Genomic DNA, 26,489 nt, shown 5'->3' on the forward strand with positions numbered 1-26,489 from the left:
TCCTGTGGCTTCATTGGAACACCAGAAGCTTGATAGCTAATGGATATGAATACATCTCCAGATGTCATTTGTATACAGGAAACATGGCTATGCAAATCCTTGGACTTTAAGCTGAATGGTTATGAAGCAATAAGGAAAGACAGGAAATATGGAAGAGGTGGAGGATGTGCAATAGTTATCAAAGGAAATTTGGTATATAGACATGTAAATAATGAAAGTAATGCTGAATGCATATGTATAGAAGTAATGGGAACATGGGGGACAATTAATATATTTAATTTCTATAATCCATGTATAGAATTAACAGGTGATATTTTGAAAGGGGCCATGGGAGAAATGTCAAGTAAAATGATTATATGTGGTGATTTTAATTCTCATAATAGTGTTTTGGGTAGTAAGCACACAGATAAAAATGGGAAAATAATAGAAGAATTCATGGAAGAGAACTCTTTAGTATGTCTGAATGATGGAAGACCAACTAGAGTGGTCATAGTAAGAAACAGAATGGCATGTCTGGACATTACAATAATTTCAACTTCATTAGCCGGCAAATGTGTATGGTCAGTATTTAAAAGTAATATAGGTAGTGATCCTTTTCCAGTGATTTGTGAAATTCAAAAAATGATTTAATGTCAAAAATGTAACTATGGTGTTTGATGGGCATATAAAAGGGCAGACTGGGAACATTTTCAAATGCTGTTTGAAGAACGAATCAATGATCTGTTAATGGAGGGAAATATTGATGACCAGTATAGTAAAGTGGTGAATAGCATTAATTTTGCAGCTTGCCAGTCTATCCCACTATCAAAAGGTACATGTAAAAAAAAAAAGAATGTGCCGTGGTGGTCATAAGAATGCTCATTAGCAATCATAGAAAGGAAGTAATAGAAAGGAATAAGGCATTTAGAATTTTAAAAAGAACACTCACTCAAGATGCAGTTATAGATTATCAGAAGAAAAGAGCATTTGTAAGGAATATTATTAAAAGAACAAAAAAGAAAGCTTGGCAAAACTTTTGCAATATGATTGGAAGTGAAACTGAAATAAATGTGGTTTGGTGTATGGTCAAGAAGATGAATGGGATTGACAGTTTCAAAAGGATTCCTGTTATGGAAGAAAATGGAGAGGTAGCTATTGCAAATAAAGACTCTGGCTCAAACATTTGCTAAAGCTCACAGCATTGAAAATGTAAATGATACATTCTTAGCAAGAAGACAACAAATTAGGAATATGTATGGAAATGTTTGTAAGAAAACAGGAACTCAATAGTATTTTAGATGATGAATTTAACCTTTTTGAATTAAGGATAGCTACAGGCCTATTGCTCTAACTCTACATTATGTAAAATAATGGAAAAAATGATAGTGAGGCAACTACATTTTTTTTTTTTTTTTGGCAGAAAAGTGGTTTTAGAAGAAGTAGGTCTACATTAGATGCCCTGGTGTTGTTTGAAAATTACATTAAAAAAGTTCGAGTAATGAAAGAATCCCTTGATGCAGTCTTTTTTCTTTTTTTAATCCCCTTTTCTCCCCAATTTAGAACGCCCAATTCCCACTACTTAGCTGGTCCTCATGGTGGCATGGTTACTCACCTCAATCCGGATGACGGAGGACAAGTCTCAGTTGCCTGAGACTTCTGAGACAGTCAATCCGTTCATATTATCACTCGCTGTGCATGATACCGCGGAGACTCACAGCATGTGGAGGCTCATGCTACTCTCCGCAATCCACGCACAAATTACCACACGCCCCATTGAGAGTGAAAACCACTAATCGTGACCACGAGGAGGTTACCCCATGTGACTCTACCCTCCCTAGCAACCGGGCCAATTTGGTTGCTTAGGAGACCTGGTTGGAGTCACTCAGCACACCCTGGATTCGAACTCGCGACTCCAGGGGTGGTAGTCAGCGTCAATACTCGCTGAGCTACCCAGGCCCCCGGTTGTAGTCTTTTTTTATATAGAAATGGAAGGATTACTAATTAAACTGAATAAAATTGGAATAGGTGGTACATTTTACAACTGGGTATTAGATTTTCTATTTGAACGTACCTTTCAGGTGAAAATTGAAGAGGAATTATCAGCCCCATATGACATTCTAATGGAACTCCTCAGGGTAATGTAATCAGCCCAGTACTGTTTAATTTAATTATCAATTATGTTTTTGATAAAGTAAAGCCAGAAATGGGATTGGCTCTTTATGCAGATGATGGGGCATTATGGAAGAGAGGTCAAAATATAAAAAATGTAGTTAAAGGCGTACAGGAGGCGATTAAAGAAGTGGAAGAATGGTCCATGGATTGGGGTTTAAAGTTTTCAGCATCAAAAACACAATATATGATATTCACAAAGAAAAAGAGGATTGACCATTTAACACTGAAATTATATGATCAATCAATGGAAAGAGTACCAGTGATTAAGTACCTTGGTTTATGGTTTGATGAAAAGTTGACTTGGAAGTGGCATACTGTATAAGTAAAATCGAAACAAAATGTAAAAAGATCATAAATTGTATGTTTACAGTTGCCAGTTGCAATTGGGGAATTAGTTGTAATTCATTGTTGTGTATATTTCAAGCTCTAATACGCTCTTGTTTTGATTATGGTTGCATTGTATATGGATCAGCAACCAAGTCTTTATTGAAAAGACTAGATATTATACAGTATAGAGCATTAAGAATATGTTGTGGAGCAATAAACCATCCCCTACAGTTGCAATTGGGGTAGAAATGGGAGAGGTGCCTCTAGATCTTAGGAGAGAAAAACTGACATTGACCTACTAGGGTAAATCTTGAAGGATCAGTGATTACACATCGTACCCGCAAAGTACTGGAGGATTGCTGGGAGTATACAGGTGATGGAGGAAATAGTTTTGGGTGGAAGTACAGAGAGTGCTCCAAGGAATGTGACATTGACAATAAGAGCTTCTGTCCTAATGTGCCTATTCCACCATGGAAGGTTCCAGAACCACTTGTAGACTTGAGTTTACTAGAAGGATATAGTGGAAATGAGGTAAAGGCTTTACTGAATGAGAAATTTTATTCAATATTGCAAATGTTTACAGATGGTTCTAAAGAACCTACTAGCCAAAAGGTTGGAGTAGGGGTATTTGTTACTAAATTTAAAATACGGATGAGTTTGAAATTGCCCTATGATCTGTCTGTGTACACTGCAGAATTAACTGTGATAATAGTAGGACTGCAATGGATTGAGCAGGTCAGACCGAACAAGGTGGTAATATGCTCGGATTCTTCTTTGGCCTTAGTAAGTATACTACACTCAAGATCAAATAGAGAAGACTTATTAATGGAAATATATTAATCGTTAAACAGATTGAAAGAGGTTGGTATAATGGTGTATTTTTCTTGGGTGCCGGCGCATGTTGGGGTATTTGGGAATGAGATTGCTGACAAACTAGCAAAAAAAGCACTAGATAAAAGGGAGGTGGATGTCAAAGTAAGCCTACCCATGGGAAAGAAGGAGGCAAAATCGGTAATAAAGAAGAAATGGCAAATAAGATGGGAAAATAGTAATTCAGGAAGGTGGTGTTATAATATTATACAGTCTTTGACATATAGGATTGAAATCAACGTAGGCACTTATGGGTTTGAATGAAAATGGGTTATGTGATGTATGTGGTGTCTCTGAAACTGTATATCATGTGTTTGGTTTTTTTTTTATATGTAATAAGTATAATGTGTATCGTAGCTTGTTACTGAGTAGTTTTAAGAATAAGCCAGTGAGGATTGAGGATATTTTGGGAACAGGTTTGAAGGACAGACAGGTTTATAGAGCACTATTTAAATTTTTATACGACTCAGGTTTAGGATTTAGATTATAGTGTGTATGGATGGGGATGCTTGAGGAACTCAGTGAGGAGACTAGAGGAGCTGAACACGCAGCGCTAGCTGAAGTCTGGGTTCTGATTGGTCCAGGGATTTGAGTAGAATATGACACATCCCTACAGGACGCATCACCCATATAAGAAATACGGTCCATTTACCAGTGCAGTAGGTGGCGGCAATGCTCCTAAAGAGTGGATCGCCATTAAACGAGAAGAAGAAGAAGAAGAATATCTCCGTCACGATAGGCAGCGACACTCACTTCAGTCTTTTTACAGATGCTGTAGGAACAAGTGAACAAGACACATGATGAGTTTGTAAACAGAGAATAGCTCATAGCCTCATAATTATAGTGTTGTTTGTATTTTTAAAAGAAAATATACCTAGTAATTCTACAAAATGAGCAACATATATATTCAAGAGCCCCCTACTAATGGAAAGGTGAGTTTTAAACAACATCTCAGATAAATATTCATGCAAAGTAATGCCCGATTATGTGCATAAACGAATATAATGTGCATTTTGTCTTGTTTTAGACAATTCTTATGCTTTATGTTTGCTTTAATCTATGGGCTGTTAATGTTAAAACGTTACAATAAAATAATAGACAATATGCTGTTGGGTTATATCTAAAATGTTCACTGCGTATAAATATCTAATATAACTCTCTAAATCACGACAAGGCCCAACAGTGGCATCTTGGCGGTACTGGGACTTGAACCCCCGGCCTGCCTAGTCAGTAACCCAGAGCCTCAACCGCTGAGCCACTACTGACCCATTAATAATAAAAAGATTGAATTGTTTTGTGTTCTCACAGGTCTTGCTGAAGACCACAGCAGGTGATATTGACATAGAGCTCTGGTCTAAAGAAGCTCCCAAGGCATGTAGAAACTTCACTCAGCTCTGCATGGAGGGTAAGTGGCATCATACAAGAAAATACACCGATAGAAAATAAAAATGTCACTTTTCATAGCTTTAAGAGTAGTGTTGAACCTTGGCATGTGTGTCTGCAGGCTACTATGAAGGCACAATCTTTCATCGTGTGGTGCCAGATTTTATTGTTCAAGGAGGTGATCCGACAGGCACTGGAACCGGTGGGGAGTCCATTTATGGCCGTCCTTTCAAGGTAGGATTTGACTTTTGCAAAGTGTTTATGTATTGATCTTCAAAATGAATGCAATTGTTCCCCCAAAAATTCTAATACATAGAATAGCATTTGATAGTAACTCACTTTAAAGCTTTAAAAGCACCCAAAAGTAGTGCATCATATTCCCAGTCTTCTGAAGGTATATGATCACTTTGTACAACAAGCAGACGAATTTAAATGTGTTATTCATTATTATTAAGTATACCGATCTCAAATCAAATATGGTGAAGTCAGTGGTTCTTGTAGGTCTCATCATAAGGACGTCATCAGAACCAATGAGGTTTGATGTTATTGACATGCCAACATATTGGTAGTATGTTAGCCATTGGCCACCCAGTACTCTTGGCATCAGCCACTGAAAAATCCATATAGTTCGGCTGCTAAAAATAAAGAGTAGAAAAGCATTTGAATTGTTTCTGTAGTTTGGAATATTTTAATAATTTGCATCTTCCAATACAGGATGAATTTCACTCCAGGTTACGTTTCAATCGGAGAGGTTTGGTTGCCATGGCAAATGCAGGACCTCATGATAATGGGAGCCAGTTCTTCTTTACGCTGGGACGGGCTGATGAACTCAACAACAAACACTCAATTTTTGGAAAGGTGGTGTTTCGTAAATTATTCAAGATACTTTGGGGTCTACTAGTGAAAATGCCCCTATTCAGCCATTCATTTTGTTGATTTGTCATCAGTTATGTGTTTTATCTGTTGTGCTGCAGGTGACGGGAGATACTGTGTATAATATGCTCAGGTTAGCAGAAGTGGAGTGTGACAATGATGAACGGCCACTCAACCCACACAAAATTCGATCCACAGAGGTGAGTTTAGTCCTCTCGAGTTGTAATTTAAATCAGCTTTATGGTTTAAATTTGTAGTAACCATTAAAGGCTTTGTTTTCAAATTGATTTATTTGTTTTGTGCAGGTCTTACATTCTGCCTTCGACGACATCATTCCACGTGTAACTAAAGCTAAAAAAGAGAAAAGCAAAGATCAGGGGAAAAAATCACAATCCAAGGCAACCAAGTACGGCAAACACAGCTTTTACACATTCATTTTAATTTATTTAGATGTTCAGGGAACAATGTTATGTGCAAAGCATTTTATATTAATAGTTCACGTAAAAATTAATATTCTGTCACAGTTTACCTACCCTAGTGTCGTTCCAAACATCTTTTCAATACAAAGGCAGTCCAAAAATGGATCCAAAAGAATCACAAATGTATTCCACATCTTCTGAAGGCATACAATATTTTCCCAAATGCAAGTAATTTTCTATGTGAAAATCTTGTTGTCTCTCATAACGCTCATGAACAGATACTCGTTCACAGTGGCTACAAATAGTCGTACAGTGCCTATGGAAAATCATCATACCGTGTCAAAATCCTTATCATTTGTCACATTACACCCTGGAAATGTAAATACATTCAATCTAACATTTTCTAGCTGTATTTACACATTATAACATTCACCATCAAAGTGAAAATAACATGTAAAAAAATTAATTAGTAAAATACCTGGTTTAGATACGTGATCAGCCTCCTAAGATTAACCATTACAAACTTGCTCAGGTGCAACCAATTACCTTTGACCACATACCTGGATCATTGGCCCCCACCTGACATCAATTGTAGTGGTTTTGATTACTTCAGAATAAAACCTGCTGTTCCATGAGGATTCCATTACTAGTAGTGCAAAGGTGCTTTCAAAAGGATTCTGGGAAAGGCACAGATTGTGGAAAGGCACAGGTTAGGAGAAGGGTACAAACAGATTTCAACTACTGTTCAGAGCATTATCAGGAAGTGGAAAGCGCATGGCACCACCAAAACCTTGCCGAGATTGAGTCATCCCTCCAAACTGGATGACCACTCCAGGAGGAAATTGATCAGGGAAGCTATCAAGAGGCCAAAGGCAACTTTGAAGGGTTTACAAGACCTTATGGTTGAGACTGATGGGTCTTTTCATGTGACAACAATCTACCAAGCTTAACACAAAGCTGGCCTGTATGGCAGGGTGGTAAGAAGGAAGCCTCACGCAGTGGCTTAAGGACAGGATGATCAAAGTCCTTGAGTGGCCAAGTCAGAGCCCTGACCAAAATACAATAGAAAACCAGTGGATGGACTTAAAGAAAGCAGTCCATCGCTGCTCACCCAGCAATATGACCGAACTTGAACAATTCTTTAAGGAAGAATGGGCAAAATTTGCCCAATCTAGGTGCGCGAAACTAGTAGAGATGTACAGTTGAAGTGAGAAGTTTACATACAATTTGGTTGAAGTCATTAACTCATTTTTTAACCACTCCACAGATTTCATATTAACAAACTATAGTTTTGGTAAGTCGTTTAGGACATCTACTTTGTGCACGACATGAGTAATTTTTCCAACAATTGTTTACAGACAGATTGTTTCACTTTTAAATGACTATATCACAATTCCATTGGGTCAGAAGTTTACATACACTGAGTTAACTATGCTTTTAAGCAGCTTGGAAAATTTCTGAAAGTGATGTCAAGCCTTTAGGCAATTAGCCAATTAGCTTCTGATAGGCTAATTGGAGTCAATTGGAGGTGTACCTGTGGATGTATTTTAAGGCCTACCTTCAAATTCAGTGCCTCTTTGCTTGACATTATGGGAAAATCAAAAGAAATCAGCCAAGACCTCAAAAAAATAAATATACAATAAATGTGGACCTCCACAAGTCTGGTTAATCATTGGGAGCAATTTCCAAACCACGTACCACGTTCATCTGTACAAACAATAGTACACAAGTATAAACACCATGGGACCACGCAGCCTTCATACCATTCAGGAAGGAGACGCATTCTGTCTCCTAGGGATGAACGTAGTTTGGTGCGAAAAGTGCAAATCAATCCCAGAACATCAGCAAAGAACCTTGTGAAGATGCTGGAGGAAACCGGTAGACTCGTATCTATATCCACAGTAAAACAAGTCATATATCGACATAACCTGAAAGGCTGCTCAGCAAGGAAGGCCATTGCTCCAAAACCTCCAGAAAAAAAGCCAGACTACAGTTTGCAAGTGCACATGGGGACAAAGATCTTACTTTTTGGAGAAATGTCCTCTGGTCTGATGAAACAAATATTGAACTGTTTGGCCATAATAACCATCATTATGTTTGGTGGAAAAAGGGCGAGGCTTGCAAGCCGAAGAACACCATCCCAACCGTGAAGCATGGGGGTGGCAGCATCATGTTGTGGGTGTGCTTTGCTGCAGGAGGGACTGGTGCACTTCACAAAATAGATGGCATCATGAGGAAGGAACATTATGTGGATATATTGAAGCAACATCTCAAGACATCAGCCAGGAACTTGGTCACAAATGGGTCTTCCAAATAGACAATGACCCCAAGCATACCTCAAGTTGTGGAAAAATGGCTTAAGGACAACAAAGTCAAGGTACTGGTGTGGCCATCACAAAGCTCTGACCTCAATCTGAAAAAAGCATGCGTGAGCAAGGAGGCCTACAAACCTGACTCAGTTACACCAGTTCTGTCTGGAGGAATTGGCCAAAAATCCAGCAGCTTATTGTGAGAAGCTTTTGGAAGGCTACCCAAAACATTTGACCCAAGTTAAACAATTTAAAGGTAATGCTACCAAATACTAACAAAGTGGATGTAACTTCTGACTTATAGCTGAAATAAATAATTCTCTGTACTATTATTCTGACATTTCACATTCTTAAAATAAAGTGGTGATCTAACTGTCCTAAGACGGAATGGTTTCTACGATTAAATATCAGGAATTGTGAAAAACTCAGTTTAAATGTATTTGGCTAAGGTGTATATAAACTTCTGACTTCAACTGTATCTAAACAGACTGATGGCTGTCATTAAAGTAATAGGTAGCTCTATGAAGTATTAAAGCTAGTGTTATGATCACTTTTCAAACACTGTTATTTTAGTTTTTCATCTTTTATACATTCTTGGAACTCCAAAAATTATTTTGATTTCAGGCTGTAAGATAAAAAATAATGGACTATTCCAAAGGGGTATGATGATTTTCTATAGGCACTGTATGCTTTCAGAAGACTTGGAATAAAGCGCATTATTCACACGGACTACTTTTTTTTTTTTTTTTTTTTTTTGTCCATTTCGAAGCTTGACTGACCACCACTATAAACTTGTGTTAAATGGAAAGAGCAGAATAAAGATTCTTCAAATGTTTCTACTTTTGTGTTCCACGGAAAAAGTAACAATATATGGGAATGACACGAGGATGAGTAAATAATGACAGAATTTTAAGTTTTAAGTGTCTGAACTGTTCCTTACGTTTTGTATCTTGCTTCAATACAAAAAAACAAAGTGTTTCCAAAGCATAGATTTAACCAGAAGAATGTGTCTTTAGGAATTTCAGCTTGTTGTCATTTGGAGAGGAGGCTGAGGAAGATGAAGAAGTAGTTAATCAAGTCAGCCAGGTAGGCTTTCTAACCAATGGGAATATTTCTCTGTTGAAATGATTACATTTTTTGTTGAAAATGAACAGTGATCTACTAAACATGTCTATTCTTGCAGACAATGAAAGGCAAAAGCAAAAGCAGTCATGACCTGCTGAAGGATGATCCCAAGTTAAGCTCCGTCCCAGTGGTTGACAGGTCAGCTGAAAAAAAAATGCTCAACCTAGTTCTGTTGAAACTCCCTTTTGTATTGTAATATCTGATTTATCAAAGAGACCTTTTGCTCCACATGCTGTGTTGGTTACTTCATGCCAATAAAATCCATATTCCTTATCTAATGTACATGAATGGCTATGTTCACACAGTAGCAGAATAAGGTTGTCAGTTCTGTCTTACGCTGCTAAATGCAGTCTGGTTGTAAATGAGACTGTACTGTTAGTTAATTAACATATGATGGATGAACTCTCATCTAGATTGGATTTATTAAAGGAATGTTTCAGGTTCAATAGAAGTGAAGCTCAGTCTACAGCATTTGTGGCATAATGTTGATTTCCACAAAAGAATTTAGACTTATTCCATGCAAAAACTGCGTGGTCAGTAAAGCACTTCCAATGGAAGTAAACAGGGCCAGTGAACATTTAAAATACACACTTTTTTAAAAGTATAGCCACAAAGCATAAACATACACATTAATGATTTTAGTGTGATAAAATCACTTACCTTGGCCATGTAAAGTTATATCCAATACTTCAATTGATAACATTGTGTCCATTGTGGTAAGACTTTCCAGAGTTATGGAAGTCACCATCTTTGATATTTACTTTAGTCACTGTTGCTGTGAATACAGGCATTATTCATGGCTATCTTAAGAAGATGGGTAGTTATTTGTTCATATGAGACTTGCACCTGTTAGTAAATAACTTCTCAATCTTAAGTGCAGACTGTGTAAACGGAGCATCTTTGTGAATCAATTGAGTGCAATTGTGAATTAAATTGTTTTGTGTTTGCAAACAGAGACAAAAGAGCCAGAGAGGATTCTGAGGTATGTGATCTTTTGTTTGTCTTTTCCATTCAGTGATTTCTCTTCCAGTGTGTTAAAAAGTGTGTCTGTGATCCATTACAGGATGATGATGATGACAATGAAGAGGAAGACGCTGATCGTGAATCAGAGAAGGAAAAGGTCAGAGAGTACATCTCCAAAAAACTGAAGAAAGATAAAGCAGAGGAAAAGACTGAGACAAGCCAAGAAGTGAAGAAGACCTCTCGCAGGTATGACTCGTGTTCTCTTCTGATGATGGGATTTGACTGTGTCCTAAATAGGTTCATTGCAACAGGTTTCCAGTGTTTTCCAAAACAGAAATAAAAAAATCACAAATAATCATTTCAGACAAAAATATTTTGTGCCAAAAATATTATCACAATATTTATTTTTTTTATAACCTTCGAAATCTGTATTTATCATGATATATTTTTCATACCATTACTGGGGCAGGAAATCCATTCCACAGTGACAAGAAAAAGTATGTGAACCGTTTGGAATTAGCTGGTTTTCTGCATTAATTGGTCATAAAACGTGATCTCATCTTCATCAAAATCACAAGTATAGACAAAAACGATGTGCTTAAGCTGACAACACACAAACAATTATAATCTTTCATGTCTTTATTGAACACATCCCACTAAACATTTAACAGTGCAGTGGAAAAGGTAATTAAACCCTTGGATTTAATAACTGGTCGATCCTCCTTTGGCAGCATTAACCTCAACTAAGCATTTCCGGTAGCTGCGGATTAGACCTGCACAACATTTAGAAGGAATTTTGGATCATTCTTCCTTACAGAACAGCTTCAGTACAGCCATATTCTTAGGATGTCTGGTGTGAACGGTTCTCTTGAGGTCATTCCGCAGCATCTCTATTGGGTTAAGGTCTGGGCTCTGGCTGGGACACTCCAAAAGTTGGAGTTTCTTTTTTTTTGAAGCCATTCTGTAGTGGATTTACTTAGAAGTTTAGGGTCATTGTCCTGCTACAGCCACCCTGACAATGTCATGTAGTAGGATATCTTGATAAACATGGGAATTCATTTTTCCCTCTATGATGGCAAGCGGTCCTGGCCCCGAAAGCAGCAAAGCAGCCCTAAATCATGATGCTCTCTCCACTGTACTTCACCGTTGGGATGATGTTTTCATGTTGGTATGCAGTGCCCTTTTTATGCCATACGTAGTGCTGCGAGTGTCAAGGTGGTTTTTGGCACACTTTAGGTGCGCAGCAATGTTTTTGTTGGAAAGTAGCAGCTTCCTTCGTGGTGTCATGCCATGGACACCATGCCTGTTTAATGTTTTCCATATAATGGACTCATGAACAGAGATGTTGACCAGTTCCAAAGATTCCTTCATGTCTCTAGCTGTCACTCTTGGGTTCTTTTTTTTTTTTTTTAACTCATTGAGCATTCTGTGGTGAGTTCTTTGAGTCATCTTCTAGGGAGAGTAGCCACAGTACTAAATCATCTCCATTTATAGATAATTTGTCTAACTGTGGGCTCTGCGTGATAACTTTGTAATCCTTTCCAGCTTTGTGCAAAGCAATAATTCTTGATCGTAGGTCTTCTGAGATCTCTCTTTTTTTTTTTTTTTTTTTTTTTTTTTTTTTTTTACAAGGCATGGTCCATGTCAGCAGATGCTTCTTGTGAATAGCAAATTCTAAATGTTTGAGTTGTTTTTGTAAGTCAAAGTAGCTGTAACCCACACCTCTAATCTCGTTTTATTCATTGGATGCCAGGTTTGCCAACTCCTGACTCATATCAGCTAACATCATAAGCGTAGGGGTTCACATACTTTTTCCATCCTACACTGTGAATGTTTGAATGATGTATTCAGTATGTACAAGAACAATACAGTAATTTGTGTGTTATTAGTTAAAACAGATTGTGTTTAATTATTGTATCTTAGATGAAAATCAAAACAAATTTATACATGAATGCAGGTAATTCCAAAGGGTTCACATACTTTTTCTATAACTTGATTGTTTACAAGTAAACTCCACAGGTTAAACTGTCTTTTAATTTAAAGTTCAAGAAGTATACTAGGTTTAAGATTTAATCCTTCATAAGGTATGTGACTTTTTCGGCACAGCTTCATTGTCTTTAGCGAACGTTTGACTCTCCACATGGTCATTCATTTTTAAGTTTCTTCCTTGTTGTGGCCCAACATGTGTCAGCTATGTAACCCGTACATGGCATAATTGCTTACGAAAAAACCACCAGTTTTTGGTATTGCAAAACTACCAGTTTTTTAATTTTAATTTTACTTTGTTTAACCACGATGGCCATCTTTGTGTCATGGCACACGACAAATTTTGGTTATACAGCTGTTTATGGAAACCTCAATATCTCGGCTCAGGATGGTCCTAGCGCCTTGGAACAAAAACTGATCTCTAGAGTGCATTACAAGTACATATTTAAACATGTTGCACATTCTTGTTCCTTAGACTTAGAACTTAAGTCCTAATGTAATGCTCAAGATTGCTCAAAGTTCCACATTTAGGGTCAGTTTATAATGGGATGGGTTTAAGTCTCAGTCTTAATATTTTTAGGGGGTACCTAGGTAAGCATAGTGTGCATGCAGAACATTTTGGGTTTGAGACGACTTTTTTTTATTTTTTTATGGGGTCGAATTCCCCTCACTTTCGGGTTGAATATCTGTGGTGGGGGACCAGAGAGGAACCTGAAATTTTCACAGGAATAAGTCCTCTATAGTAGCATTCTGCTGTAAAAGTTTTGAGTTTGAGATTCCACTGATTACAGAGCTAGGGCTAATAGAAATCAGTGGAAAAACCTACTTTATTCATGCATTTTGAGAAATGAACAGATGTAATATAAGCATAACAAATACCTAAAATAAACAGTATTTTACATGTTTTATAAGAAGCTGTGAGATTTCCTCACTCAGTCTCTCTGAATGGTTGTGGGAGTGTCCGGTGACAGAAGTCAATTCGGCAGGTGTCAGTTTTCTGAGCATGGGAACCCACACTTTGTCCTCAGTAGACATTTTGAATGATGTTCTTGGTCCAGGTGGGTGGAAGAATTTTACAAAAACATCACAGTTTTCCGTGCTGATGTCCTCAACCAATGGTGTGCCTATAACGCATCGAGTTTCTCAGCCAGAGAAACAGAATTCATCAGAACGACAGTAATCGCATCTGCTCAGTCAGTCATAACCCACTGATTAAAGGTGATATTATCAGGAAGTGTGTCATCTTTGTCGGACTCGTCAAGCATCTGCAGCAAGGCCTCTATACCTGGACACTGGTCACACTTGTTGAGCATGCAGTCGTAACTGTTTATGTCACAGACTAGGAGTTCCAGCAGGTCCTTGTAGTCCACTTTTAGCTTTGCTAACTCAACCATCAGCTTGATGTTCTGATGTTGTGTGCAGACACAGACACAGTTCCAAATGCTCCTGCCAGCACACATCATTTTGGCCTCAGTCCACAACATTTTGATCTCCCTATTTTTAACTCTGGGTGCTGATTTTTAAACTCCACATACAGTTCTTTAAGTTTACTAAACACTTTTGTTTATGAACTTTTTGAAGAACCCTGTGACAGATCATGCTTCACTGCTGCCAATATCAGAAGTAGTCGCATTTTAGACCTCATTGTCAAGCATAAGCTATTGTATGTCAATCATAAATATAATTGCTGTAAAATACTGTTCATTTTTGTTATTTGTTATGCTTCTATTACATCTGTTCATTTCTCAAAATGCGTGAGTAAAGTAGGCTTTTCCACAGATTTCTATTAGCCCTAGCTCTGTAACCAGTGGAATCTCAAACTACATTTTTACAGCAGAATGCTTCTATAGAGGACTTATTTCTGTGAAAATTTCAGGTTCTTCTCTGGTCCCCCACCAGAGATATTCAACCTGAAAGCGAGGGGAATAAAAACAAATGCACTTTCTCACCCCCATAAAAAAAATAAAAAATAAATAAGAGAAGTCTCAAACCCAAAATGTTCTGCATGCACACTATGCTTACCTAGGAACCCCCTAAAAAAAGAAGACTGAGACTCAAACCCTTCCCATTATAAACTGACCCTAAAAGTGGAACTTTGAGCAATCTTGAGCATTACATTAGGACTTAAGTTCTAAGTCTAAGGAACAAGAATGTGCAACATGTTTAAATATGTACTTGTAATGCACTCTAGAGATCAGTTTTTGTTCCAAGGCGCTAGGACCATCCTGAGCCGAGATATTGAGGTTTCCATAAACAGCTGTATATCCAAAATTTGTCATGTGCCATGACACAAAGATGGCCGTCGTGGTTAAAACAAGTAAAATAAATATCAAAAACTGGTGGTTTTGCAATACCAATACATAGAGGAAATCACTCAAAAAAACAAAACAAAAAAGAGACAGGAAAATGAAAAATGGTCAAGCAACCATGGATTGGCCCCATTCACTTCCATTGTAAGTGCCTCAATGTAACCTCCATTTTTGCTTTTTTCAAAGAAAATAAGGGACGAGTTTTGTGGTAATCAGTATTATGCCACAAATGTTGTCTATTGAGCTTAACTTGTATTGAACCCGGAATATTCCTTTTAAATAATTACTTAAAAACCTGAAGCAACGTTTACTTAATTGAAAACTATTAAAAGACTAAATGTTATGGTTTTGATATAATTTCAAAATAAAGGAGTACCTTCATTAGCGTATTAGTTGTTGCTGTGGCATCAAATTTGGTATAAAGAATGATTAATTTCACTGGTTTGGGTATCGATTTTTTTTTTTTTTTTTTTGCTATTGTGAAAAACCAAGTGTAATCCTGTGTTGAAGGTTCTGTGGTTTACTTGCAGTAAGTTTCTTCTGTAGAAACACAACTTCATTTTGGTGCTATAAATTGTACTTTGAGATTTTTGCACTTTCATTTAAAACAAATTAAAGCAATTCTCTTGACATTTGAAAAGGTTCTGTACATATTGTTGAAAGTGTAGTTTAAGCAGTGTCCAGCAGAAGGCATTATTGGTCTATAAAGATGTGACATGCTCTTTCCACGGACAGGGGTGTCCTACTTTGGATTTGTGCCGTATCCTTAAGAAAGTATCAATGCCTAATGGTGCTTTTACCTGCCTGACAGTGATATGCACTATTTTCTGAGTGATGGATGTCTTTACTGAGTTTTTCAAATGTTTATATAAATGACTTATGGATAACCAGTGTTGACATACACTTTTAAAATATATTGTGATTTTCAGGCTTTTCAATGGCTGAGCGCAGTGTGCCTACTAGCACCTTGCTGAAAACAACTATATAAACGTGCCCAAACCCACTCTAAAATGAGCCAAATTACCAGCATGACTGCCAGGCTGGGAGACCAGCTAAAGCCAGCCAATGCAAGTCAAGATTTGTCTTACCTGTTATTGTCCGCCAGGCGAAAATTTTTAGATCTGATTGATTAGGAAAAGTCAAAGCACACCTCTTCTTAAACCTCATGATTTATGGTATTATTCATAGTTGACTGCGTATGGGTAGGTGTTTGTTCAAATTCCTGACACCAAGTATGACCAAAAGTTGTGAAATCAAACATCCCTTATATCTATTCATGCCTCTGAATCTCTCAGAAAATGATCCCAAAGTTTAGTGCCTTATAATAGAGTTGCGTGCATTTGCGCAACAAGTCAAATTCCTTGCACGTGCAAAACTACTGGAACAATAAGATTTTGATGCGGTTTGATCTTTAAACCCATTTTTCAAAGCCACTCCATCATCTGATCCATTGTCACAGTTGCATCTCTGTCTCTTTCATGTGATCCATGAAATCAGCGCATGACCTTTGAAAATGAGGGGATTAAAGGATTCATAACCTCACCACTGACTGAGGCGCTAAACACAGAGAGCCCATCCCCATACGGCTCCCCTTTCTGAAAGCACACCTGCCTTATCTCAACATCGGTCGTTATGTGTCTGGATAATTTTCCGATCATAATAAACATGCTCTTTTCTTTTTCTACATAATGAAGTAATGGCCAAACCCAATGAGCCTCGCCGCTTTGATTGACAGCGAGCAAAATGCAAAAAAGACTGTAGTATATTAAACACAAGCGTGGTGTTTGGCTACAAGAACTGTAACCCAACGCAGTGGTTTGTCTTGGCTTGCAATGAAAGCTTTGGATGGTAGGTGAAGTGTTGGTGCAAGACAAAGGGAGCATTGTTGCCGTCGAGGGCTCTTTCCTACTAAGGCTTTCAGGAGCTTTTAGGTGAAGGGAGAAGCTTTGCTATCCAGTCACCTGGAAAGGAAGCACAGGCTGTAAGGATCTGATGGGGCTTAAGCAGAAACCTTTTTTTTTTTTTTTTTTTTTTTATAGGGCAAAGTTTTTTTTGACCCAAACACTGTAATTGGTGGCATTTTTTCCCCATGCCCCCATTAATTTTTGATGCTGCTCTGGATCTGTGTCTACTGCTTTAGATAGTATTTCACTTTCTGGGTGGCTTTTCTTTTTTTTTTTTTTCTATCAACATGGTTTAAAAGAAGGCTTACGATATTCCTTTACTGAAAATATTATATATTTTCCAAGGTGCCACTCAAAAATGGCAAAGTATGACTTAAACAAATGGTTTTAATTTGATTTAGTGTATTTAAATATGCTTTGCGAAGTGTAACATTTATTCAGTTAATACCAAAGCAAATGTAGTTGCCTTGCCATGCACCAAACTGTATTGTTTAAAACTTATGAATTTTGTTTACTAAGTTTGTTTACCAAGTTCATACTCCTCATTGACTCATTCTTCACAATTATTCTGAATTCATAATATGTGCACCATATAAAGATTAATCCATTCAAGTTTGCTGAAAATTTGTCATACAAATGCGTAAATCTTAAAAATAGACAGAATTTTTTTGGAGCGTAAAATCAAACTTGTTTTTTTTATGGTAGCAGCAATAAATGGACACTCGCAGAGAAAAGAGAAAATTATATTTCCGGAAGCTGCGGATTAGACTTGCACAACGTTCAGAAGGAATTTTGGATCATTCTTTCTTACAGAACTGCTTCAGCTCAGCCTCTGGTGTTAATGGCTCTCTTGATGTCATTCCACAGCATCGCTAATGGGTTAATGTCTGGGCTCTGACTGAGCATCCAAAAGGTGTCCACAAAACATTTTCCCTGTAGCATTGTGGACTGTCAAGGTGGTCTTTGGCAAACTTCAGGCACGCAGCAATGTTTTTTGTTGGAAAGCATTTTCTTCCTTCGTGTTGTCCTGCCATGGACACCATGCCTTTTTAATGTTTTCTGTATAGTAGACTCATGAACAGAGATTTTAACCAGTTCCAATGATTCCTTTAAGTCTTTAGCTGTCACTCTAGCGTTCTTTTTTAACTCATTAAGCATTCTGCAGTGTGCTCTTTGAGTCCGAGGAGCCACATTACTAAATCGTCTCCGTTCATAGACAATTTGTCTAACTGTGGACAGATGAATATCTAAGCTCTTCGAGATAACTTTGTAACCATTTTCAGCTTTATTCAAAGCAACAATTCTTGAATCGTAGGTCTTCTGAGATCTCTTTTTTGCGAGGCATGGTCCACGTCAGCAGATGCTTCTTGTGAATAGCAAACTTAAAATGTTTAAGTGTTTTTTTAAGTCAAAGTAGCTCTAACCCACATCTCTAATCTTAGTTCATTAATTGGATGCCAGGTTTGCCAACTCCTGGCTCTGATTAGCTTTTGTTGACGTCATTCGCTAAATACTTTTTCCAACCTACACTGTGAATATTTGAATGCTGTATTCAATATGTTCAAGAACAATCATTTGTGAGTTATTAGTTAAAACAGATTGTGTCTGTTTATTATTGTCATTAGCCTAGGGGTTCACTTACTTTTTCCACAGCACTGGGTTCACATACTTTTGCTTTGCCACTGTATCATGAATTAACAATGAACAATGATTTTTACCACATTTATTAATCTTCAGCATTGTTGGTTGTAATTTAATTTCTTTTTAAGCAAAACGTACTGTAATACGTTACTTTTCTATTTTTTGTATATTCTCAAATATATCGCTTAAAGTTACAGTTACGGAGTTTCAATTAATTTTAAGTACATTTCTTTGGTTAAGCATTTCTGAAATAATATTATGTAGAATATATTTAAAACATGAATTATGTTTATATGTACATCTGTTTGCATTTCTGTGACAGGAGTGTGCCCCCTAACAAGTCAATGAACAAGGAGGAAAATGTTTGGTTAATGTTAAAATATATATATATATATATATATATATATATATATATATAACTATTGTTCAGTGTTTGTTCATGTTAGTTCTTAATGCTTTAACATATACAATTTTAATGTAAAAAAATGTAGGTATATGTAGAAATGAACATTAATCATGATTAATAAATGCTGTTGAAGTATTGTTCATTGGTAGTTCATGTCAACTAATTGCATTAACTAATGTTAACAAATAGGGCCATATTGTAGTGTTACCACTTTCTCCATACAGTATATCTCTTTGGAATAACATGCACTGATGATACACAAAAGTAATTTTCCCATTAATCTTTTTTTTTTCTCCATAGGCTTTTCATAAAATCTTTCTGTGGCAGGGTGGAGAGCGGGGCCGGGTCGTGATTCTGCACACCCGGCCCCTAATAAGGCTGATTAAGCCCGAGAGGGATAAGGCCGACCAGAGACGGTAGTGTGACAGAATGAGTTACGGACAGCTGTCCGAAACCTGTGTGTGTATTTGTCTTTTTGGTTAAGTTTAGCATTAAATTATCATTTATATTGTCAAGCCGGTTCTCGCCGCCTCCTTCATGGGTTTCGGCACCAGTGTAACGAGGTAAAAGGGAAAGGAGGAGGCGGCGAGAACCGGCTTAACAACATAAATAATAATTTAATGATTAACTTAAACAAAAAGACAAAGACAAACACGCGCTGGGCAGCTGCCCGTAAGTCTCTCTCTCTCTGGAACTGCCGCCTCCGGTCGCCTTTATCCCTCTCGAGGACTTGATTAGCCTTATTAGGGGCCGGGTGTGCGGAATCACGACCCGGCCCCGTCCTCCGCCCTGCCACACCTTCATAAGAGTTCTAAGCCTTGAATCAAACCAACCATCTCCTTGGAGAATCACGCCATTACGAACTTTGCTTTGAGACAAAAAAGTATTTGAAAATCGGACAAAAAGAAAAAGGTACAAAACGTTGTACTTAGTCTTTCATGAGGGAATGAACTTCAGTTCCACTGAGCATTGCAAATGACGTAATGGAGTTAAAAACAAGGGAGAAGTTATTGATTATAAGTACAGAAACAATATATTACATTTTTGATTGGCAAAATTTCAGATATTTACAAATTTATAAGTGGTATGAGAGTATAGGAAGACTCGATTGCGTCTTTCACAGTGCATCATGGAAGTGGGCAGTCACTGCAGAGCTTGTTTAGAGGGATTTGTTGGGCGCGATTCTCTAATTGGTAGAGCTTTTTTTGTTCAGGATTCATGAGTAGTGTAGTTCTTCAGCAGGGATTCTGTTATAAACATGATTTCAACATGAAGTTGAAATAACACTGACTGATGGCTTCAACGGAAGCATATGCCATTTATTAACAGCCTCAGAGCTCACGCTAGGTCTGTCTTTAAAGGTTTATAAGTTATCATTCAAAATTAATTTGCCAATAGAAAGAAAATGATGGGATGGTTACTTCCAGAACCCGACTGTTGCGCTCTGTTAAGGAAGTAAATAAGATACATTTTGATTTCATGTAAGTTTTTATGTGATCTCTGATAATGTTTAGCCTCTTTATTTCAATGTAAGAGGTAAACACTTACTGTCATTAGTAACACTGACTGTGAGGTGGCATTAATGAAAAAAACAGCACGCTTACGGGAGACTCGATACAGTGAATGTGGTAGCTGCCACTTACACAAAGCCAGACAGGACATTACTAAGGAGACAAAGTGCTTCCAAATGGTGCAGGGATATAGCCATACGCTCTTAAGATTTTCACTTTAAACTTGAGTGATATACCACAGCTGCAACTCTAGAGAGAAAACTGGGACACCTTGGGCAAAAGGAACCAACAAACAAGTAGCTTGCCCTTGCTTTTTCCTGTGGCCCACAAAAGGAGACATTTGAATAAATATTCCAGTCTGTCTTTTCTAAACAATGGCAGTGGACAGTGATTCACTTTAATGCTTCAAAAAGGATGTAAAAATATTATTAAAGGTGCACTCAGTAATTTATTCCTCATGATTCATTACATGAATTGTAATTTTGCAATATAAATAGGAAATCATGACCGCTTACATTAAAATGAAGACTCCAGTCATATCAGTAACCTTATAAAAGCTGTTTTATTCTACATGGAGAGAGTCCGCACATGGGGGCTGACATGTTAGAATCACATGACCAGCAGAATACTACTAGCTTAATCTCAGTAACCGTCCTGTTATTTGACACGTTCACTCATTGGTTAAAGTAATCATGGCTGACTGTGAATGTTAAATTTCTACAATGGCATCTGAAACTGAAAACTATTGATTTTAAGTAATGCTGCATCCAAGCCGCTAGGTGCTCAATGTAAGTCCAAGATGACCAAAGACAAAAGTTACTGAGTGCACCTTTAAAGTGGTCCAATGTGACTCATGTGTCATATTCTACATTTTGTAAAGCCATACAATGTATTGTTTAGCTCTAAAAATAACAAGTTTTTGAGTGAACACGTGAACCCCTGCTACCTGAATCCACCAAACCACTTGAAAATCTCATTCTCATGTGGACTTGTGTCATCAGCCTTTTGAACTGGACCATAATGCAAGATTTCACCAGACTTTTTGAGGTTAAATTCCTTCAACTTCTGCACAAAAGAAACAACTCTAAGGCAGACCAAACAGCAATTTGCACGAAAGACGACAACTTTTGGGTGCAGTGTCACAGTTTCTAATTGACCGCACCTGTCAGTTGTCATGTTTCATAATCCGACACTCTATCAGCCTCTCAGGAAAAGGTCACCTGGATCAATAAAGCACTGGCCTTTTTGTGTGGAGGCTAAAGGAGATTATCTAATGCTTTGCAGCTGTGCTGTGGATCTGCAGATTTATGGATGTCCAGCCCACTGTAGCATGTCTATCCTGTATGGGGCAGTCGCAGGGAGAGTCAGACTCTTGACGTCCAGCAGAGTTAAGAAGTGATGGGTTATTAATGAGTTATTCACCATTTTAATTTAACAATAGATATTGTGTTGTGGAGGGGCAAAATCTAGAAACCACCTAACAGCACCCTGGCCACCACCCACTACACCATACCAAAAGCATAGGAATGCACTATCAACCAGTCAGAACACCTAAGCTTTTGCATAGCAAAAAAGCTTAACTTCTATTTGTGTTTAAAGATTAATAAAAGCAGCTGTGTGATAAAACTCATGCAACATTACTGCTAACAGAGTTTCAAGTAGTTTTTGTGATTAAATCAGAATTGGGAGTTGGATTTAAAATGGTATGTTTTTCATGTCAAACCAAGATAATTATATATTTTAGTCATTTTTAGCAGTGTCTGCACATTGCATTGAAATAATTTAAGACCTAGAAAAATAGATTTGGCTCTCATACTTGTTTGGTTTAACACCTTTTGGCATTTAGAGCCATTTTTTAGTCTGGTGCTGAAGTAATCATTAACTTATAATAGATGACTCCTCTAAAGGTATGACATTGTCCATTAGAAGACTATAGTGTTCCATGACCAAATAACAAATCTGTTCTTCCATATTATTAGTAAAATATTCAGTTTAAGCATTAAACGTCCAGTTTAGGGCTTTAGTTGTGGTAAGATTTGTTAATTTGTAAGCAAACTAGTGGTCTTGTTGGTCCTGTGCCTTTGGCTTTATTTTTGATCATGGAGGGCACAATATATACACTAGTGCTGTGGGAAAATATATTTAGATGATCATTCTGGTTACAACTGTAACCTTGGTTCCCTAAAGGGGGAAGCGAGATGCTGCATCAGTAGCTGACGCTATGGAAACTCCTCCCAGAAGTGACTGTCTCTGAAGCCCTTTAGAGTCATGCCAATCTATTGGCAGATGGCGCTTGACACTCCGTCCCTAATACGCGGATCATCGCGAGCATTTAAACCAGAGCACAGAGCCATTTCATCAAGATTTTTCTACTGAAGGGAAGATCCCTTAACAGTAAGAAATCAGTAGTACAGCGAGCATATGCAGTGTCTCATTCCCTTCTTTTAGGGAACCAGAGTTACAGTCGTAACCACAACTTTCTCTTTTAAAGTCAGTCACTTCAGCAATGTGTCAGTAGCTGACGCTATGGGAAAATGTGTACCAACGCACCGTGCTACAGAATCACACCCACAAGGGATTGCCAATTAGCCATTAGGGTAGTTGAAAAGATGTTGACATAGTCTCCACCTCCATTGGAACAATAGAAAAAAAAAGAGAAACTCCAATATTCATGTTTGTTTAGAAAGTATAACATTGACAACAGCCATACTGGGTAGTGCAATTCCCAATTCACATTGCAGTGGGGAAAAAGTTCAGAACGGTCATCAGCCAAAAATATCAAGTAATGCCACTTGCCAACAGGGTAGTAGAAAATGATAACATTGCTCCTTACTCTTAAAAGGGTCAAGAAACGGCATGGTCATAAGACCAACAGCCAGAAATGTTTCTGTGAGCATTGAGAAATAAGCTGTCCTTTGCAGCAAGGATCTAGGAAGAGAGAGAGGAAACATCTAAGTTATAAAACCTGGCAAAGGTGTTGGGAGAAGCCCAGTCTGCTGCCAGGCAGATGTCCTGCAAGGGCACACAGTTCGCCCAAGTCCAGGAGGATGCCATGCTCCTGGTAGAGTGGGCCTTAACACCCATGGGACACTGCATGTCTTGCAAATCATAAGCGACTGCAATGGCTTCAACAACCCAGTGAGTCTATGCTTGGTGACGGTCAAACCTTTTGAACTGCCTCCAAAGCAGACAAATAGCTGATCCGTCAGCCTGAATTGACTCATACGGTCAATGAACATGCGTAGCACCCTCACAGGGCAGAGCATGTGCAGTCTCTGCGCCTTGTCCAATTAAAACAGAGGGAGAGAGAAAGCATGCAAGCATCCAACAGCTCTACCAGCTCCAGGAACCACAGGTGGTTAGGACACTCTGGCGCAACTAACAACACTGTTTCCCTATCTTCCCGAATTTGCACAGCACTTGCTGTTACAAACAGGAGGGAAGGTATACTTGTGTTTCACTGGCCATTTGTAAGCTAGGGCGTCCAAGCCCAGCGGAGCCGAGTCATTGAGTACCATAGGTGACAAACAGAAAAACAGGTCCACCTCAGCTCCCTTAATACCTCTCAGATCCTCAGAGCAGTCTCCACTCCCACTTGCTTCCCTGATGCGAGAACATAACTCATATTGACAGGAGATGCTTCTTGCACCAGACGAGAAGCTGGCAGACCAGGTTCAACATTGGACGTGACCGCACATACCCTTGGCGGTTTATGTACACCCCGAGTACTGTGTTGTCTGTTCCTGCATGACTGACCAAAAAGCTTTGAGAGCTAAGAAGACTGCAAGCAGCTCCAGGTGATTTACAGTGGCAAGAAAAAGTATGTGAACACTTTGGAATTACCTACATTTATGTATAAATTTGTCTTAAAATCTGGCTTGATCTTCATGCAAGTTACAATAATGAACAGACACAATCTGTTTTAACTAATAACTTACAAAATATTGTATTGTTCTGTGTACATATTGAATAGATCATTCAAAGGTTCACAGTGTAGGTTGGAATAACCATGTGAACCCCTAGGCTAATGACATCAACAAAAGCTAAGTAGAGTCAGAGTTGGCAAACCTGGCATCCAATTAATGAAATGAGATTGGAGGTGTGGGTTAGAGCTACTTTGACATACAGTTGAAGTCAGAAGTTTACATACACCTTAGCCAAATACATTTAAACTCAGTTTTTCATAATTACTGTCATTTAATCATAGAAAACATTCCCTCTCTTAGGTCAGTTAGGATCACTACTTTATTTTAAGAATGTGTAATGTCAGAATAATAGTAGAGAGGATGATATATTTCAGCTTTTATTTCTTTCTTCACATTGCCAGTGGGTCAGAGGTTTACTTACACTTTGTTAGTATTTGGTAGCATTGCCTTTAAATTGTTTAACTTGGGTCAAATGTTTTGGGTAGCCTTCCGCAAACTTCTCACAATAAGTTGCTGGAATTTTGGCCCATTCCTCTAGACAGAACTGGTGTAACTGAGTCAGGCTTGTAGGCATCCTTGCTCGCACACACTTTTTCAGTTCTGCCCACAAATTGGATTGAGGTCAGGGCTTTGTTATGGCCACTCCAGTACTTTGACTTTGTTGTCCTTAAGCCATTTTGCCATAACTTTAGAGGTATGCTTGGGGTCATTGTCCATTTGGAAGACCCATTTGTGACCGAGCCTTAACTTCCTGGCTGATGTCTTGAGATGTTGCTTCAATATATCCACATAATGTTCCTTCCTCATGATGCCATCTATTTTGTGAAGTGCACCAGTCCATCCAGTGGCAAAGCACCCCCACAAACATAGCAGTGGTAATTATGGCCAAACAGTTCAATTTTTGTTTCAGTAGACCATAGGTCATTTCTCCAAAAGTAAGATCTTTGTCCCCATGTGCACTTGCAAACTGTAGTCTGGCTTTTTTTATGGCAGTTTTGGAGCAGTGGATATGTCGTTATAGGACTTGTTTTACTGTGGATATAGATACTTGTCTACCCATTTCCTCCAGCTTCTTCACAAGGTCCTTTGCTGTTGTTTTGGGATTGATTTGCACTTCACACCAAACTGCATTAATCTCTAGAGACAGAATGTGTCTCCTTCCTGAGTGGTATGATGGCTGCGTGGTCCCATGGTGTTTATACTTGCATGCTGTTGTTTGTACAGATGAGTGTGGTACATTCAGGCATTTGGAAATTGCTCCCATGGATGAACCAGACTTGTGGAGGTCCACAATTTTTTTTCTGAGGTCTTGCCCAAGTGTGCCACAAACATTTCCAGTTTGCTATTCACAAAAAGCATGTGCTGACAGGACCATGCCTTGCAAAAAAAAGGGATCTCAGAAGACCTACGATCAAGAATTGTTGCATTGCATGAAGCTGGTTACAAAGTTATCGCGAAGAGCTTAGATATTCTTCTGTCCACAGTTAGACAAATTGTCTATAAATGGAGACAATTTAATACTGTGACTACTCTCCCTAGAAATAGCTGTCCAGCCAAGATGACTCGGAGAGCACACCGCAGAGTGCTCAAAGTAAAAAAAGAACCCTAGAGTGACAGCTAAAAATTTGAAGGAATCATTGGAACTGGGTAACATCTCTGTTCATGAGTCTACTATATGGAAAACATTAAAAAGGTAATGCTTGGTTGAGGTTATTGCTGCCAAAGGAGGATCGACCAGTTATTAAATCCAAGGGTTCACTTTTACCACAGCACTGTGAATGTTTAATGGGATGTGTTCTATAAAGACATGACAAATTATAATTGTTTGTGTGTTGTTAGCTTAAGCACAATGTGTTTGTCTATACTTGTGCCCCTAATGTGTGAGCAAGAGGTCCCCATACTCACATGCTTGTGCCTCTGACTGCGCTTAAAGCAGTCAGCAGTCAGTCATAGAAAACACTGTTTCACAGCCTCAGCAGAGTGAGAGCCGCATCGACACATTATGTGAATGTGCGAGAAGCTAGGGACAAGCCAAAGAGTAGGACTTTGAACTGGTATGCAGTTTCCATGAAGGCAAATCTTAAGAATGGCCTGTGATGAGAGGCTATTTACACATGAAAGTATTGGTCTTTCAGGTCAGTTGACACAGACCAGTGCAGAGGACGGACATGAGACAAAATCTAACAATGACTAACCATCTTGAATGGAGCTGGATGACGGTACCCAGCCGGAAATACACGAAGTGTCGAGTGTTGTGAAGGCTGCTGAAACGGAAACGTGCGTTCATGCAGAGTAGGGCGACCGACACTATTTTGACCAGCTGGTGGTGCAGCTCGGGAAAACGGCACCGGATCCGGGTATACTGTGTCACGCCAACTCTGCATCA

The 26,489-nt window shown here is 38.4% G+C and overlaps 1 protein-coding gene across 1 annotated transcript in view; it reads left to right on the top strand.

The window, feature by feature from the left end:
- Positions 1-4,050: 4,050 nt before the first annotated feature.
- Positions 4,051-26,489, top strand: part of cwc27 (CWC27 spliceosome associated cyclophilin) — a 61,190-nt gene continuing 38,751 nt past the window's right edge. Inside the window, exons 1-10 of the mRNA XM_051685954.1 lie at positions 4,051-4,280; positions 4,657-4,753; positions 4,853-4,965; positions 5,446-5,589; positions 5,706-5,804; positions 5,910-6,010; positions 9,349-9,418; positions 9,516-9,595; positions 10,412-10,439; positions 10,521-10,666. Of these exons, the coding sequence (XP_051541914.1) occupies positions 4,239-4,280; positions 4,657-4,753; positions 4,853-4,965; positions 5,446-5,589; positions 5,706-5,804; positions 5,910-6,010; positions 9,349-9,418; positions 9,516-9,595; positions 10,412-10,439; positions 10,521-10,666 (920 nt within the window). The 5' untranslated portion in view covers positions 4,051-4,238. The remainder of the gene's footprint in view (positions 4,281-4,656; positions 4,754-4,852; positions 4,966-5,445; positions 5,590-5,705; positions 5,805-5,909; positions 6,011-9,348; positions 9,419-9,515; positions 9,596-10,411; positions 10,440-10,520; positions 10,667-26,489) is intronic.

This window comes from Myxocyprinus asiaticus, chromosome 43 (genome assembly GCF_019703515.2).
Source record: "Myxocyprinus asiaticus isolate MX2 ecotype Aquarium Trade chromosome 43, UBuf_Myxa_2, whole genome shotgun sequence".
Lineage (NCBI taxonomy): Eukaryota > Metazoa > Chordata > Actinopteri > Cypriniformes > Catostomidae > Myxocyprinus > Myxocyprinus asiaticus.